The 17678-nt window shown below is 35.9% G+C and overlaps 3 protein-coding genes across 5 annotated transcripts; 1 reads left to right on the top strand and 2 right to left on the bottom strand.

The window, feature by feature from the left end:
• The first annotated feature begins 382 nt into the window (after positions 1-382).
• Positions 383-4597, top strand: LOC111476499 (serine/arginine-rich splicing factor RSZ22A-like). 3 transcript variants are annotated; one of them, XR_002717083.1, is made up of 7 exons: positions 420-504; positions 802-905; positions 1418-1506; positions 2187-2424; positions 2595-2708; positions 3105-3764; positions 4123-4597. XR_002717083.1 is itself a non-coding variant. In XM_023120179.1 (6 exons), exons 2-6 carry the CDS (start codon positions 817-819, stop codon positions 3139-3141), a joined length of 567 nt encoding a protein of 188 aa, XP_022975947.1. In that variant the 5' UTR covers positions 383-508; positions 802-816; the 3' UTR covers positions 3142-4597. The 3 variants fall into 3 exon arrangements, 2 of the variants coding, with proteins under 2 accessions (XP_022975947.1, XP_022975946.1); XM_023120179.1 differs by having other exon boundaries at positions 383-508; positions 3105-4597; XM_023120178.1 differs by having other exon boundaries at positions 3105-4597.
• A 750-nt stretch (positions 4598-5347) lies between these two features.
• LOC111476567 (probable xyloglucan glycosyltransferase 5) lies at positions 5348-9503 on the bottom strand. The gene is made up of 5 exons (XM_023120280.1): positions 8189-9503; positions 7205-7513; positions 6826-7116; positions 6578-6691; positions 5348-6493 (listed from the first exon to the last, which is right to left on the bottom strand). The coding sequence occupies exons 1-5, from the start codon at positions 8915-8917 to the stop codon at positions 5849-5851; spliced, it is 2088 nt and encodes a 695-aa protein (XP_022976048.1). The 5' UTR covers positions 8918-9503; the 3' UTR covers positions 5348-5848.
• A 4176-nt stretch (positions 9504-13679) lies between these two features.
• Positions 13680-17253, bottom strand: LOC111476699 (calcium homeostasis endoplasmic reticulum protein). Its single transcript, XM_023120479.1, has 4 exons — positions 17050-17253; positions 15562-16638; positions 14844-15118; positions 13680-14717 (listed from the first exon to the last, which is right to left on the bottom strand). Exons 2-4 carry the CDS (start codon positions 16575-16577, stop codon positions 13954-13956), a joined length of 2055 nt encoding a protein of 684 aa, XP_022976247.1. The 5' UTR covers positions 16578-16638; positions 17050-17253; the 3' UTR covers positions 13680-13953.
• Positions 17254-17678: the final 425 nt, after the last annotated feature.

Here is a 17678-nt window from a genome sequence, read left to right as displayed (position 1 = left end):
ACTTATTTTAGATTCGAAAGATTTTATTTAATATGAAGTCATTAAAATAAGATAAACTTATATAATATTTATATATTTTAATGAGATTTTAACATTGCGTTTTAATTAGATTTTGGAATATGACAATAAAATATGTAAACTTATTTACCAAAAAAAATAAAAACTTTTAATAAAATATCCTTTTATATTTTTAAAATAAAGTAAAAATTATATCATATATTTTTTTTCTTAACAAATTAAATCTTCAAACTCCGTTATTAATTAAATTTGGTATGCAATTCATTAATAACTAATAAAAATGTAAATTTATAATCTCATCCTACTTGAAAATAGGATAAAACAAAAAAAAATACAGGCTATTATTAGGAAGAGTTCAATAAGTCCGACCTAAATTTGGCAGGGATATAAAAGCTTTCTAGTACCCGAAACCCAAAATATTCCCACCTACACAAACCCTTCGGCCTGCTAGGGTTTTTTCGATACGTGCATCGTTCGTTCTGATCTGTTGGTATGTTCTTCTGAATTCGTTTTCTTATCATTTTTATGTTTGCTTGTAGATTCCAAGCGTTTGATTGTCAGTAGATCGGATTATCAATGCTCGATTTTATGTAATTGAATTCTGGGAGTCGGCATTTGTTGAACGGTTTCTCGGGAGAAGTTATACTTGTTTGTTTGTTTGTTTTTAAATATTTTTAGGAGTATAATATGTGAATTAGTGTATAGAAGTGTCTTTATGTTCTTTAATGGACGATGTTCTGTTAATGATTGTGCATTTCTTTTTCGGTAACTTGTTTGATTCAGGTTTCTTGAAAAGCAATGTCTCGTGTATATGTTGGGAATTTGGATCCAAGGGTCTCTGAGCGCGAGCTTGAAGATGAATTTCGCGTGTTTGGAGTTATTCGAAGGTGTGGTATATTTAACTTCGTGGCCAACTGTTTGGTTCTTCTTCCTGCAATCTGTTTCTGCTGGATTCTGAAGACGATTGCTAATTGTTAGACATCATCTGCCAGACAAGACAATACGTATTATTTGGTTAATTATTGAAATCTAGCCTAAGTTCATAGCTATATGTGGCAAATTTAAAAACTTAAACTCTTGGTATAAATTCTTACCAGCCCCTATATTTGGCTTGGCGCCATTAATTTTATGAGTTAAAGAATTCCTAGTATTAACTTAAGTCCTATTTCACAGGACCGTGGTTAATCGATAAGTATATTTGATTTCTCTGCCATTTTATCTTACCAAGTTTTATAAGTTTGTTGACACTACCTTATTCATAATCTGATTTTCATTCAGGGTTAAACCATTCATAGGGGAAAAGGAAATCCCACTTTCTGGGTGTTAGGACGAGTTAAACATTTTTTTTTTTATCTATTTTAATCATTTGGTTATTCAATTTTCAAATGTTGTGTTTCAGCGTATGGGTTGCACGGAGACCCCCAGGTTATGCGTTTATAGATTTTGATGATACCAGAGATGCACGGGATGCAATCCATGAATTGGATGGTATGTATGGGCCTTTCTGGTTTTTGTATTGCTTTTTTTATATTGGTATATGGTGTTGTATTTGGATGCACTCATCATTTTTATAGTCATTGGTGCATTGTTTCACACACTTCTTAACTATGATATTAAATAATGGTTTCAGTAACTGATTCATTCTGTTTCTCCTCCCCGCTTTCTCTTACAACTAGTTAATCATGTGTGTCCTTTGAATAAGTGAGAACCAACTTTAAGCTCATAATGCCTTTTCAGCTTCAAACAAGCCATCTTATCCACTATTGTTTCTTTATTCACTGATGAGATCTTCCATGGTTTTATGTCTAATTTTTTATTTACAAACTTTTGGCACCCCTTCACTTTAGTATATACATTTAGCTGGATCTCCTATGATTTTATTGATCTTTGTTCTTCAGTCTATTGTAAAAGCAACTTTCTTTTTTATGATATGTTAATGGTTTGTTAGCTTTGCCTTCATATTTGTGCTCGAACTTGTTTAGCAATGTATTGCTAATATTTCCCTGTTGAATGACAATTCATAACAATCAAACTATTTTGTTCATTGTGATTTCCATGATTTTGCTGAATGATGGTTGATATTATTTTAGTTTTTTGTTCATGCATTTACACTAAACTATGGTTTTGTTCTGATTCATTTGTAACTAACATTGTCAATTCTGAATCAGGGAAGAATGGCTGGAGAGTTGAGCTTTCTCACAATTCTAGAGGTGGTGGTGGAGGCCGTGGAGGGGGCCGTGGTCGTTCTGGCGGCGGTTCTGATCTGAAATGCTATGAGTGTGGTGAGCCTGGCCATTTTGCTCGTGAGTGCCGTTTACGTGGTGGCGGTGGCGGTGGAGGTGGTGGTGCTGGTAGAAGACGTAGCCGCAGTCCTCGATACCGCCGGAGTCCAAGTTATGGTCGCAGGTTTGAACATGGAGGCCAAATCTTGCATTTATAGCTTTTATTTTATTTGTTTTTAGAACGTATCAAATTAGTTTTTATTCCCAGTTGTGTCTGCATTTGGATTTTGTTAATAGTTCCCTTTGGTATTATATATGCTCTGGGGTTTTTGACCTCTTTTAATTCCTTTTCAGGAGTTACAGTCCCCATGGAAGATCTCCAAGACGCCGCAGCTTGTCACCTCGTGGGCGTAGCTATAGCAAATCACCTCCCTACCGTGGTAGAGAGGAGCTACCTTATGCCAATGGGTAAGGCTCTTTAATATATTTTCTTTGGTAGATTTAATTCCTTCTCCATGAACTTGTCTGTCTAGTCTGCTTGCTATAGCTACAGCAAAATATGTCTCCAGCTTTAGGCATTCTTTGTTCTGTAATATTTAGGATGCAGGTTTTTTGGTGTGGGTTTTAACTGAGAATTTGTTTGCTATACTGTATTGTCAGTTTCTTTTTCCTTTTGTTTCCCTAGCGGTTGTAGATGATTTAGTTAGTTCTTCTTTGTTACATAATTGTGTGAAGGACCTTCATTGTGCACCAAATCTGCAGTAAGTCTTCTGCATGCTCATCCAGATGTTCTCTTTTCCAAACATTAACTTGTTTTAATTATATTCATTGTTCTGATTTGTACACTGTTTAAATTTTTTACAGAAATGGCATAAAGGATCGTCGTCGGAGCAGGAGCTGAGGACCACTGACTTCTCAACCTGCCTTAGTTTACACAGGATGTTTAAAGGATTACTCCGGTTCTATGTGTTTTTAGTGCTTGGACTTCGTAACAGACCATTTTAAATCGGGCGACGCCCTCAGCCTCTACTTTTGAGTTTGGATAAGTCCTTTCTATCTACTGTTTGAATTGTTTTTCTTTTTGCCCTTCAGTATAGTTGTAGGAATCTATATGCTAAAATGTCATTAGTTCATATTTATTTTTGATAATGTTATTAAAGCAAATGTCTTGAAGGGCACTGCTAAAGATGTATGTTTTTTTTTTTCCTTGTTGAGGTGTCGTCTCGTACTGCTTCACTGCTTTTCTGCTTCTAGTCGTCTGCTTCTGCTTCACTGCTTTTCTGCTTCTAGTCGTCTGCTTCTGCTTCACTGCTTTTGTGCTTCTGCCCTATCCTGGGATTTCGTTCTACACTGCCCAGCTCTGGGATCTTCAATTTCAAAGGTTGTAGGTCCCAGCCGGCTACAACTGTAGATGCTACTATTTGATTGAAACTCTGCGGTTGTGTTGCATGCTCTCATAATGTTTATGGGATTCCTTTTTAATTAACTTGAAGCATGAGGAACGACGTCAAATGCTTCTGGCAGGTACATGAAACTGTTCTACAGAAGTTTGGGTTGGGATTGTTTCAGAAAATCTGCTTTTTTAGGCATATCTGCATAGCATTCCATTCTTTTCTTCATGGCATTTGCATCACATTAGGAGGATGTTATTCCATATCAATTATTACCATATCTTTTTCTCTGTATATATAATGGTGTGGTTTAGGACGTTTGCATTTACAAAGTATGGTTAGGTGAGGGGTGTGATTAAGCCTAGGAGTCATTCTTTTGAAATTTTAATTTTTTTTTTTTTTTATACGTGTTAATTTTCTTCTCCCTTGATTGCAATTGCTTGTACGGTGGGTCGGTTGCTACGCCGTGCTCTCTTGGCGAAGTCTTTAAGTGAACTGTCTCAAGATGAGCAACTTCTTCCCAGCTGAATGCTAGTGGGAGTTCTCTTCCGTGCACGTAAGTGGTATTTTCCTGCTGTTGGTGAATACCATTTTCCATGATTCTTTATATTATTACGTTGGTGTTCATTTCTCATCTGCTTGAAAGCCCCACTTCTCTCAAAGAGAAACATATAAGTTCCCGTGGGTTGTCATCAGAAGTCGCCATGCCTGCCAATTGATCCTTCATCTTAGTTTGCAGCTTGCTAGGTCTTTCTGCCTACATAATTATGCACGGTCTATGTAATTGAGATTTGTATCTTGCTTCGCCGAATATGGATCACAATTGAACTTGTAGGTTTGTTGGAATAGCTCTCGACCGATAGGGAGAGGGGCGCGCTGAAATCGTTCCTATCGGGTAATTTGGACTCAGATTGGTAGGGCTGTTTTTGAATGTCCATCTTATATGAAAATATTTATTTTGATATATTCCGACATGTTGATATTGATAGATAAGCCCATTCTATTTATGGAGCTCATACAGGCATTATTAAAAGGTAGTTATTTGATTTTGCAGTGTTTACGATAATAATGTACAAATTTGTATGGTAATTTATTGGACAGGAGAAAATAGGGATTATTATCTTTTAAAGTTCGTGTTAAACAGGGTATTAATTATTTTATGGATCTTCAATATTTTGTCTGACATTTCTTAGAATTTATTAATCTATTTCACATAAACATTTTATTATACACAAAATTCAATCTATTGTTAATACAAAAATAAAAATTTAAGAATATATTTGTTACTTTTAAATGTCGTGTAAATGTTCTTTAACTTCGTAGGATGTAATGATGTATGAGGGTTTTCCCAGATGGATATTCTCTAGGAAGTTAGAACAAACAAGCCGCTTTTGACCTGAGAATCCAAGGTATGTCCCAACTTGCCGACTTGAAGTCAATAGATAGAGGCAAAGGACAAAGGTTTTAAATGAAAAAGGGCCATACAGTGACAATCCACCAACCAGTGACAATAGCAGTAGCAAGCACCATCCACAATCAGTACAACATTGAAAAGAAAAATTTAAGAAAAAAGAATCAGATCCTAATAAGGATTTATAAGGTGTATCTGAACCAAAATTCTTAGCCACCCAAAGCATTTAGCCTTCTTCTCATCATCTTTGCCCTGCTGACGCTACCTTTGTCCTTTGTGCTACCACAACTAAATTCTAGTACATGTAGAAGAGAAAAAATATGATATATATATATTAATAAATTGGATGAAACAGTACATTTACAGTGAACTTTGTTGTCTTACATGTCCTCAAAATCAGGAGGCTACAACAACAAAGGCAGCTTGATTCAAACTGGATAGTTTGGTTCGGTTCGGTTCCTGTGGACAACGGGGTATTGGAAATTCCAAAACTACACCCAAGAAAGAATTAATGGTGACTGGGATACTAAACGATAACTTATTTGCATAACAAACACTTAATAAGAAACTGCTGAAAAGGCTTATGAATGATATAACAATCACAGATGCTGTATGAGAGTATGCAAGGGAAGAATGAAAGTGGTGACTAGTGAGTATGATGAAAGGTGGTGCAAAAGAAAGAAGACTCCGATATTGACTGTTTTGTTCAATTTGAGGTCGGTCGGGCTCAGCATCTTTGATTGCCAAGGATTAAATTCCCTCCGTCTGTTTATCCACCTTGATCTTGGATTCATTTGTGTGAAAAGTCAGCTCATTTGCTCTCCAATTAGATCAAGGCCTACAAGGAGGAATGTCACACCTTGGAACATCAAGAAGTAGAAGTGGACTCCTTGTGCAGCCAAGAGACTCCTGAGTGAGGCTAAAAGTAAAAGACACGCGAGCGCTAGCTCTTTTCGATATAACTTGTTTACTTTTTTGACAGGTGCAGAGACGACTTCTTTGCCCTCCTTTAAGTGGGTCAACTCGGAAATCTCGCTCTCCGAAGCGCCTCTATATATCTGCGCTTGATTCGTTATCTTAGAGTCCCTTTCAGCAGCAGCCAGTAAGTCGGATTCGGAGGATCTGCCAGCCTTTTTGGTCACAATCCACTCATAAGAGCTACCTAACTGGAATAAGCCAGACACCATGGCATTGAATTTGGTTACGGACATGGTGTTTTCAAAAAGAAGGTAGGGGACAATAAAAGGAAATGATTTTGGAGATGGAAGAATGTTGAGTAACGACATGAAGATGGGCACGTAACAGATCACCCATACAGGAAGCTCGGCTTCTGGTACGAACATGGTTAGAGGAAGAATTATGCAGAACAACGTGAAGGAATAGAATGGGAGGATAAGCTTCCTTAATAGAAAGAACAATAGTATCAAATTTGCCTTCTTCCATGCTGATATCTGCATTATTGAAGATTTGAGGCATCGTCTCTTCAGAATGCAACTAATAGTTAAAGTATCTGAACCCGAACGTAAAGACCGTACCTTAGAACTTATGACTGCTGGAAGGGACAATCTGAATAGTTGCATAGGACCAGAATGCCAACGATGTTGCTGCTTCCTATAAGCTTCATAGGACTCGGGAACTTCACAAAGGACCTGAATTTTACATTCAAAAAGTTCTTAATGTTTAGATTATACGAAAACAAGCATAATCGACTGTCTTAATACAGATCGATCAACTTTTGATAATTGAAGTTTCTTCAAGCTAATGAAGTGACAGATTCAATTACCTTAACGTCATTTAGAAATACGAATTTCCAGCCGTTAAGATGGGCTCTCACAGCTATGTCCATATCCTCTACTGTCGTTCTTTCAAGCCACCCTCCGGACTCCTCGAGTGCCTTAATCCTCCAAACACCAGCAGTGCCATTGAAACCAAAGAAATTAAGGAACACCCCATTAACCTGCTGTTCGACCTCAAAGTGGAAACACAAGTTAATGTTTTGAAGGCGTGTCAACAAGTTCTCGTCCCGGTTCACAAACGACCATCTGGCCTGGACCAAACCTAGCTCTGGGTTATCCTGCAAAGAAAAACGAAAGGGACAGGAAAATTAACAAAAATTACAAAAACAAAGAACAGGGAGAAAAACTGTTTTTCGTTATTTCGACCTTGAAATGGGGGACGGTCAGCTTTAGAAAATCCGGATTAGGTTGAAAGTCAGCGTCGAAAATTGCAACAAACTCATAGTCTCTAACATAATCACAACTCATTGCAGATTTCAGATTCCCAGCTTTATATCCCGTTCTTACTAATCGATGGCGATAGACTATGTTCACCCCCTTATGGCTCCATTTAGCAACCTCAGCCTTAATTAACAGTTGGATGTTCTCATCATCAGAATCATCAAGAACTTGAATGAGTAAATGGTCCCTTGGCCAGTCAATCTGACAGACTGCAGAGATAGACTGCTCATAGACCTGCATGAAATGATCACAAAACCAGTTATATTTGGAATCTAACTTAATCTTCTGAAACTTCAATTTCCAATTATAAAACTTATAATAGCGACTTCAATTGTAGCAGCCCAATTCAACCGCTATCAGATATTGTCTACTCTCGTCCGTTATGTATCGTCGTCAGCCTCACAGTTTTAAAACGTGTCTGTTAGGGAGAGATTTTCACACCCTTACAAGCAGTGCTTTGTTCCATTTCCAACCGATATGGGATCTCACAACCCACCCCCTTGAGTGCCCAGCGTCCTCACTGGGGCCACCCGGTGTCTGGCTCTAATACCATTTGTAACCGCCCAAGCCCACCACTAGCATATATTGTCCACTTTGGATCGCTAAGTATCGCCGTCAACCTCACGGTTTTAAAACCCGTTTGTTAGGGAGAGGTTTCCATACCCTTACAAGGAATGCTTTGTTCCCCTCTCCAGGCGACGTGGGATCTCACATCAACATAATTGCGTCATGTATTATAATCTCACTTGTTTTCTATGCCTGTTTGTTTCACATGCTATGTTCACTTTCCCTCTCTCCTACGATAATCAAATCTCTGAAAACCTAAACAATTATGAAGTATCCTGAACTCAGAATCATGGCATACTAAAACAGAGAAACAAAGAGGAAATCGATCGAAACGAATATTACCTCCCGTTCGTTGCACATGGGAATTTGAACAAGAACCATTGGATACTTGTATCCACCTCCCTCCACATCATCCGACCTGAAGGGATCCCCTTCAATCTTGGGTTCAATTCTTTTGTACTTTATCCATAGGCAACCAAAACAAAGGATCATACGATCCACCGATTGGATAAGGAACAGAACAATGCAAAATTTAGAGAGTGTTTGAATGAGAGGAGCAATGTACTCTGCTCTACAAGTTAACCAAGCAACATAGAGTGAATGAAGCAATCCTTGCAACTCAGAAGCCTGAGGAATATGCAGATTAGAATGCTGAAAATAATGCCAGCCTTTGAAATAAGCAAGCATTTCAAAAGCAAGAATCCCAATGGAAGTTACTAAGAAAACTCTAATAACTCCAAACAGTAACTTCCCTCTTCCCAGCTTCCCGCCTTCAATGGCGATTCCTTGCCGGTAGATCAGCCTCTTCTTGATTGTTCCCAACAATGTCCAGAGAACTGTAACAAGCCAAGCTATGCAACCGACGGCTCGATTGGCCTTTAGAAGAAGAATCCACGTGACCTGTTTGGTATTTTTGCCTCTACTTTTCTCCACCGGCCGGAATGCGGCGTCGGGACCGTCGATCTCCACGACGGAGAAGTTAGGCTTCTCCATCGTCACAACCACCGGAGTTCCTTTTTGAGGATCTTTCTCTTTTCCCCACCGACACAGAAACCCCAATCTAGGAGCCATTCCCTAAACGATCTAAAGAAAAACAAACGAATCCAAATCTCCAAGACGAGAAAAACAAAAACAAAAACAAAAATCACAGAAGCTCCTAGCAAAACCTCATTTCGAAGCCAAAAAAACGTTCAATCGATGATCATTCCATCAATGTAGCAGAGAATAAGAAGAGAGAGTGAGAGGCTCATTTGTAATTAATTGAACGCTCTAAAACCCAACGTGGGGGAAGAAACCACATTATGAGGAAAGGTATCAGCAGCTTCATGTGGGGTATTGGTCACGTAATAGCCTTTTTTAACAGCTCAAGAACTTTGATATCACAGTGAAATGGAAAGGAAGCGTATGGATTAACTAAGCGAAACAGTGGAGAAGATGAAGAAAATTTGACTAAACGAAGACGAAATATGGTCAATAAGAATTGACCTACTTGGATTCTTGAATTGGAAGGCGAAAAACAGGGATCTTCTCCTTTGATTTACAGAACGTGAAGAACCCGACTGTCAAAATCAGGTCTCACCTGTTAATCCAACGTCCAGACGGATTCGATCATGGGGCCGATTCAGATTTCTCTCTCTTCCACCGCACTTCTTTAATCCCAATGAAAGATGTCACTATAATTGGAGAAGGAAAAGAAATGTTATTTATATGGATATAAACTTCTTTTAAATAGAATTGTTTTAAAATTGTGAGTTGATAAGTGATGGATCAAGACGGCCAGTGAGCTTAAATTATTACGAATTGTATTAGAGTCAATCATCGGATAGTGTGCCAACGAGAACACTAACCTCTAAAGATGGATGGTGAGTTCTCACATCTATTGAAGAAGGAAACAAAACATTAGTTACAGGGATGAAAAGCTCTCTCTAGTAAAACATTTTAAAATCGTGAGGCTGATGGTAATAAGTAACTCGTCAGTGGTGACAATATTTGCTGAAACATTCTTAAAAAAGTGTAAAATCCTCTCCGTAATAGACACATTTTAAAATTATGAAACGGACGACGATATTCACCGAAGTGCTTTCATTTTCCAATGCTCGAAAGCACCCATAAAAGGATTTAACTTCTTAAACTCGAGATTTTATCTTTAAATTTGAGAAAATTGTTTATTTAGCTTCTTAATTTTCTATTACTATAGCTTAATGAAAATGAGGGGAGACATTTTTTATTTATTTATTTATTTTTAAATAAAAATTTTTATATTTGGTTTTAAACGTACAGAATCTTAATGAATATTCGTTCTTTTTTTTTTTTTTTTTTTTTTTTTTTTTTTTTTTTGTAAACTATAAATGCGAAAGTATTAAAATAATTTTGAATTTAAGTGGTTATCCAAAGAAAAAGAAATCCATATCCCAAATTAAATTGTCAATTCTTTATATACTTATTTAATTTTTTTAAACAAAAATTTATTCAAATTTGTGTACTTTTAAAAAAATAATACTCAAACTAAAATTTAAATTTTTAAAAAATAAAACATTAATTACCTTAAATGTTTCCCATCAAATTAGAAAAATATTTAATATTTCATATAAATACCTTCCACTCGTATTCATCACAATCGATGTGGGATCTCACAATCCACCATTTTATGATCTAGCGTCCCCGTTGGTACTCAATGTTTGGCTCTAATACCCCATTTGTAATAGTATAGACCCACCTCTAACAAATATGGTATGTGTTGGCCTGATACGTATCACCATCAGTTTCACAATTTTAATACGCGTTTGATAATGAGGAATTTCCACACTTTTATAATATTTCGTTCCAATCTCTACTCAATATGAGATATCATAATCCACCCCATTAGAGGCTCAATGTTATCGTTGACACAACGTTTTGTATATGACTCTGATACCACTATAACAATCAAATTCTACTACTAGTAGATATTGTTCGCTTTATCCACAGTTTTATAAGAAATGTTTTAAAACGCATCTATTAGAAAGAGATTTCCACATCCTTATAAGAAATGTTTTGTTCTACTCTCCAATCGACATGAATGTGATTGAGTAATTTTTTTTTTTTTTTTTTTTTAGGTATGGGAGGAGATCTGTACTTCCACGACATGTGATTAGAAACATCCCACATAGGGTTGGAGTGCACACTCACACCCAACACTTAGCCGGACAACTATGCGATACCTTTTTTTTAATATTGTAATATTATTTTAATTCAATAAAATTATAAATATAAAGAATTTAACATTTTAAATTGTTCTCGTTTATAAACTCGTTTTCTTTTTCTTATTCATTCATTTTTTTTAAACTTAAGTTAAATTAAATTAAGTATGATTTAAAAAATAGAAACCGAAACAAAATGGTTATCAAGTCAAACTTAAAATCTTTACCTGAGCTATACGAACCTTGCAAATTCTCGCACAAGAAACGTATCAACTCTATTCTATAAAATATTGAAACATTAATAGCATGTGACAACGGTTTGTAAATATTTAATTAATTTTTTTGTTAGTATAATTTCAAAAGGTTTAAAAAATTATAAAGCAGGAATGAATTAATTTAAATAATTTCGAGTTGTCATTAATTTAAATCATTCGTGAATTTAAGAAAATGGTATACTTGAAAAACAAAAATGATTTTTTTTGGTAAATCTATAAAGGATAGATAAGTCTATTCACGTGCGAGGATGTCGTAAGTTTCTTACACGTATTTTGTGTATGAATAAAAAATATATTATTCCAAATTTGAAAGTTTAGATATATATTTTTGAAATAAAATATAAAATTTTATGAATATTTTTAATAATTTACAGGGTTAAAATAGTAATTTAATTAATTAATTTTTTTTTTTGTTGAACTCTACAATTTCTTAGCCAATAAAGCTTTTAAATACGACAGCGTTTTTTCTGGTGGTGATTATTAATTACAGGACAGGACTAGACGATATATGTACCAAAGGAGAGTTTAATATGGAAAATAGTTTAATAATTTCTGTTGTTTAGGCATTTATGGGTAAATAATTATAGCTAGGGGTCTAAGGTCTAAGAGATGGTAGGGGCAATATCGGGTTAATAAAAGAAATGACGCACGTGACAGCGAAATAACAAATGCAAATAGTACACACACAGCACGTGCCTTTTAAGACTTAACGTAGGCGATCGATCGTCCCCAACATCGCCACATGATTCCCATCTCAAAGTTTGATCCATAACGAGTGGCTTTGTTGCCATTGTTTAGGGCATTTCTAAAGATCTTTGCACGGAGTGGGTCCCACTCGGTTACGCTCGTATTATTTATTAAATTAAATTAATAAAAATATCTTTAAATTTTTTTTATTAACTTTCATAAAAATAAAAAATAATCCGAAGGAAAACATTAATATTTTATTTTAAAATTTAAAAAATATTTTTATCAGTTTTTTAAAATAATGTTTTAGAAAATCAGATGGCAGTTTATTTAAATTTAAATAATGTAATGATTCTTGCCTTGAGCGATTAAAAAGAACACGGCGAGGAATTGGAAAGCTTTTACCCATAAGACTGTCCCAATCTTGGACATAATAATATAGTGATTCTTACCTTGGAGCGATTAAAAAAAAAAACACGGCGAGGAATTGGAAAACTTTTACTGTCAATGGGTTTGGAATCTCAACCGACAGGATTTCACTTTGGCAGTTGAAAGTGAAACATAGAGCCTCCTAATTTCAAGTTCTGTCTAGAAGTGTTGAATATAAATTTTATTCTTATTTTTATACTGTATTTTATTTTTTAGATTTTACATTTTTTAAACTAAATATTTATTTTTTAGTAAAATTTGAAAAATAATTTTTAAAAATAAAAAATTATAAATAGATTAGTTACCAATTGGGGGTCTAAAGGTTTAAATTTGTGTATATTTAATAATTGAATATCATTAATTTTTCTTTTTGTGTCTAATTTATCCATCAATTTTCAATTTTGCGTCCATACATCTTTGACGTATTTTAAAATTTTATAAATAATTGGTTTTATTTCTAATTTAACGTGTCATCAATTTGAATTTTTTAAAATAACTCTGACTACCCTATATAAAACGGACTCTTAGACTTATAATTTTGTGTTTTGTAAATCAATAAATTCTAATGAATAAGTTAATAATTTATTAAATACATAATTAAAAATTATGAACTCCTTAACACAAAATATTAAATAGATGTTGAAAATTAATATAAAGTAAATAATTGTCGGTGAGATATATGATATTTTTGTACTCTTTGTTTATAAGAAGTAAAAGAAATATAATTAGACACAAACGGCTCTACACGAAACTCCTCAGTTTTGGTAACAAATATTAGGTGAAAATATATATTTTGCATCATATCTCTCACCATATTTTTTTTTTTAATTAAAGTTATGGACCCAATCGATTTATTCTATTTTTATCGATATACCTGTAAAAATTGATCAATAGCTGATTCGAGCACGACTTAATAGATAGAGATACTAAATAATGTCCGAAGAGTTGATTATTCAAACAAAGAAAATATCTACCAATATCCGTTCATATCATGAACTTGATTCTCTTGTTTATGGTTTCCTACTTTTTTTTTTTTTTTTCTTCTTTTCATATTTGTCAACTTTTACATATTTCTATTTATTTATTTATTTATTTTTTTGTAAAAAATGGTAATACATGCACATGTTATGCTTATAAACTTAGATACAAATGTGTGATAACGAAGACAAGGAAATGTCACATTGAATCTGCTTTTGCCAAACAAGATATGCCTTTGAGTTCTATCAAGTACAGATTTAAGAAGAAATTCCACGAATAATGGAGTGAGCCAACTGTTGTAGGACGAAATTCACTATCCAATTTACCAGAGGAATCAATCTTAAAGAAACAAATCTAGTTTCATATCGACTTATCCGCTCAGAAAACAATTCTTAAGATCAAAACTTAAATACACAATTCAACGGGTCGAGTCCGATGGCTAATGAACTAAGCATGGTGAATAAATTCAGCAAAACTTAGAAGTAAACAGAAAAAAGTTGGTATCTTACATGTTTCAAACTATGGGGTCACTCCTAGTAATAAATTGATCCGTTTCTTTTCACTTTGTTGTGGCCCTTGCACTCATAGAAGTATGGTAATTGGTACTTCTTTGCTTCCTGTAAGAAGTATAAACATCATCATATTGACTATCCTCGTTTGGATTGGACGATGCTCCGAGTCCTAACCTTCCTGAGCCTTTTCGATCTACGCTTCCATCAGCATAAGCACCCGTCTCTGGGTCAACCTGAAGGTTGGGAGGAGGAGGAATGCAAGCTCCACCCTTACGCACGGGCGGTTCTCTCTCGTACTCATAATCGTCATCTTTGGAATCAGAACTCATGGGCCCTTCTGAGGGATTAACCTCGCCAATCTCTTTAAAGAACTTAGACACTCTCTCAAGAACTTCAGAGGGAGATATATTGGATGGAGGAATCATCGTTGGGATATCCAAAGGGCTCATGGGAGAATATGGGACTCCACTTCCAATCTGCATTTTTCTCACCATTCCAGGGATAAAACCAGGTGGGAACAAAGGATATGGTGGCAGTTTTTCACCCACAGCAGCAGGCTGAGGTGGCATTAATTGGGCATTGGGCTGTTGGATTGGTGGTTGTACAGAAGTTGGCAAGGGAATGGAGCTTACAAAAGCAGCAGTGGGTATTGCACTTGGTAGAAATTGCTGTGGCGTCACGGATCTTGGCAGCGTTTGGCCTGCAGGAACAGTCTTATCGGGGTGCTCTTGATCGGGAAAACTTGGAATGGCACCTTGCCTGTCAGGTTGCCACTGGTGCACGGTAAGGTTATTTGTATGCGACGTCAATCCTGTGTGGCACCAAGAAGAAGTTTAACAAAGATTATAGCCATTTTACCTGAAAACATCATTATCTCACAATAGTACTCTGCAAATGCACAGAGAAAACAAGAGACAAAAATGCGAGATAGGCCTACCGGCAGCTGAATCTACTGAAGCTGGTGTCTCTTTTGGATGCCCCGGCAAAGCCTTAGTTGGTATCCCATTAATCATTTCACCCTCGAGTGTGTTAATAGTATTCTGATCATAAATCTCCTTGGACGCCCAGAACTGTACCAACTTCTGTAATTTCAACTGGCTTTCCTCCTTCATTTGAGGGTTGTGATATACTCTTGCAAGCATGGAACCTAAAACTGGTTCGAATGCTAGAGCTTCATTATCAAGGTCCTTTGCGTTGATTCTTCGCATCATGCTGCAAAATTTGGAAGAAAATTTAATGGGGAAAAAGCTCACCCTTCAAATAGTTATGTTGTAGTACTGCTATCAGATTAGTTTGTCAACACGAATGATGATTTATTGAATAGAACTTCTATCAGAACAAACAGAACCATCAACTGAATGTGATCAGGAAACGAAGTAATTAACTTGAATACAATCAATGCACTTCATTAATATTGACGCACTCATTCAAGAACCATTGAAGAAGAACATAGAACAAAGTGATTCTATTAAGGAGCAAGAAAGGAGAGAACATCCCTCAGTTGAGGAGCAGTTACTTTACAAAAGTTTAAGAAAACAAAGAAAGCTGTACATGGTATTCAACAACAATCATGAACTGCAGCATGCTAAATGCTCTAAACCAAGAAATGATAGATTTGAAATAACAATAACGAAAGCAATCATATGATAGCGTACCTCTCAAAAAGAATGTCATTGACAAGGTATATTATATGAAGTTGCTTCTCGGAATCATCTATGTTAAATACCATGTCTCTAAGTGCCTCGGCCATGGCTGGAGCAAAAGGAGACCGCTGCATGAACCAAGTTTTAGCACCTTTAATTGATTCTTTAGCACCAGTGAGATTACTAAGCACATTGTTGAGCTCCAAAGCAACATCAGAAGGAAGAGGTCCAGAAAGCCCTTTAAAAGATTTTGAAGATTGATCATAATCTGACCGACCAGGAACTCCAAAAGCCTGTTGATGGTGCTGCTGCTCGTAGAAAGAAGCAAAAGAAGTTTGATGCATTTGAGGACCCCCAATTATTGATGCAGAAGCATTCAATGGAGGAGCATTAAGGGGAGATGGACTTGTCATAGGATTTGGATGAGGGTGCAACATGGGCATGGATGAAGATGGAAAGGGAGGGTTGAAGGGTCCTCCAAGGTGGGGGCGAGTCATTAGCCAAAGCTTATAACGGTAGTAACCGTGCCCCTCCCCACCAAAGAGAAAGCCATATGCTGGGTTGTCCTGTTGCTTTTCACGTATCATGGATTCAAATTCAGGGCCATTCTTTATGATATACTCCACAAGTTTGTCTATCCGTTTTTGGAGCTCAGGGTCTAAAGGAGGTGGAACTGGTGGAGGAGCAGAATCATATGGACCATGGAAAGGTGAATGACCCATGGGAGGGGGTAAATGAGGAGCAAAAGCTGGTGGTGGCTGCTGCTGTTGAAGATGAAGAAGGTGGGGGTGGGGTGGATGATGTGGGTGGGGCTGTGGCTGCTGCTGCTGCATAGGGTGGTGATAAGGGAACTGTTGCATAGCAGGATGCGGCGGTAGGAAAGGAGGACCCGGAACAGATGGAGGAAATTGTTGATGTTGGCCATGAAATCCAAATGGCTGCTGCTGTTGCAGATTAGTTGCCTGTCTCTGCTGTTGGGCATAAGCCATAGCAGAAGCAGCTGCATAATCTTGAGACTGCCGATCCATTAGCTATCGAGAATTCTCTATCAGTTATCAGCTGGATAACAATCTCCACAAAATCTTCAGTCTGCAGGCACAAATTTCGCAAAGAAACAGATAATTAATCATGCTCCAAGCAATCAAAAGCTATAATTTCGCAAAGAAACAGATCATTAATCATCCTCGAAACAATCAAAAGCTATAATTTCGTCCCATCCCCATTTCTTATCATCAAACAACTCCAAATTGAAAGTAAGTATTAATAAACTACATTTGACTTACTCCTCAGAGTTCAAAAGTAAAATCCTCAAAAACAAGCATACACAAACCGCTTAGCTTGCAGTACTTTCGCACATCATTTATAGAACATTGTGAACAAAAATCCTATAATTTCTCTGTACCTTTTTCATCAAAATCTCAGCTACATAACGGAAATTCGTCCATAACAGAAAAAGAAAAAAGGAAAAATTGCTTAGTGCCAGAACATATCGACACTAACCAGCGTCGTCTTTCACACAAGCTTCCGAGCTGCTTCGCACTCTTTCTTCGTTCTTGCGATTCCACGACGACTCCGACGAGCTCGGCGCCGGTCGCCGCTGTAATTTCCGGTCTTCGAAATGGATCCTTAGGGCTTCAAGCGAACCTGCGATAAACGCATTCGCCCGGGTCCCGACTCTGAAATCGAACTAGGGAATTGATGCATTATTTTCTTTATTTTTCTATTTACTGTTTGTTATTTTAATTTAATTAAACTTTAATTAAACTTCTATGATTTCTTTATTAATTTATTTTAGATTTTATCCAAATATATATCTGCCCTTTAATAATTAATTTGTTTCTTACAATTGCACTTTTTAATAAATATTTAAAATGGTTAGTCAAATTTAAAAAAAAATTAATTTTTAAAACTTGATTTCAATATTAAAAAAAATGTAGAATATGTAAAATATTATTAAAATAACCATATATTAATTGAATTATATTTATGTTAATATTGGTCATAGAAGAAGTATTTATAAAAAAATAAAATTTTTGAAATTTTGTTTAGTAATAAATTGTCAGGAAGAAAAAAAAAAAAAAAAAAAAAAAAAGGTAAAATGACATGGCCCTAAAACCCTAATGCAGTGG

This window comes from Cucurbita maxima, unplaced genomic scaffold (genome assembly GCF_002738345.1).
Source record: "Cucurbita maxima cultivar Rimu unplaced genomic scaffold, Cmax_1.0 Cma_Scf00003, whole genome shotgun sequence".
Taxonomy (NCBI): Eukaryota; Viridiplantae; Streptophyta; class Magnoliopsida; order Cucurbitales; family Cucurbitaceae; genus Cucurbita; species Cucurbita maxima.
The sequence above is the reverse complement of the archived record's forward strand: the minus strand, read 5'-3'. Positions and strand labels throughout refer to the sequence as shown.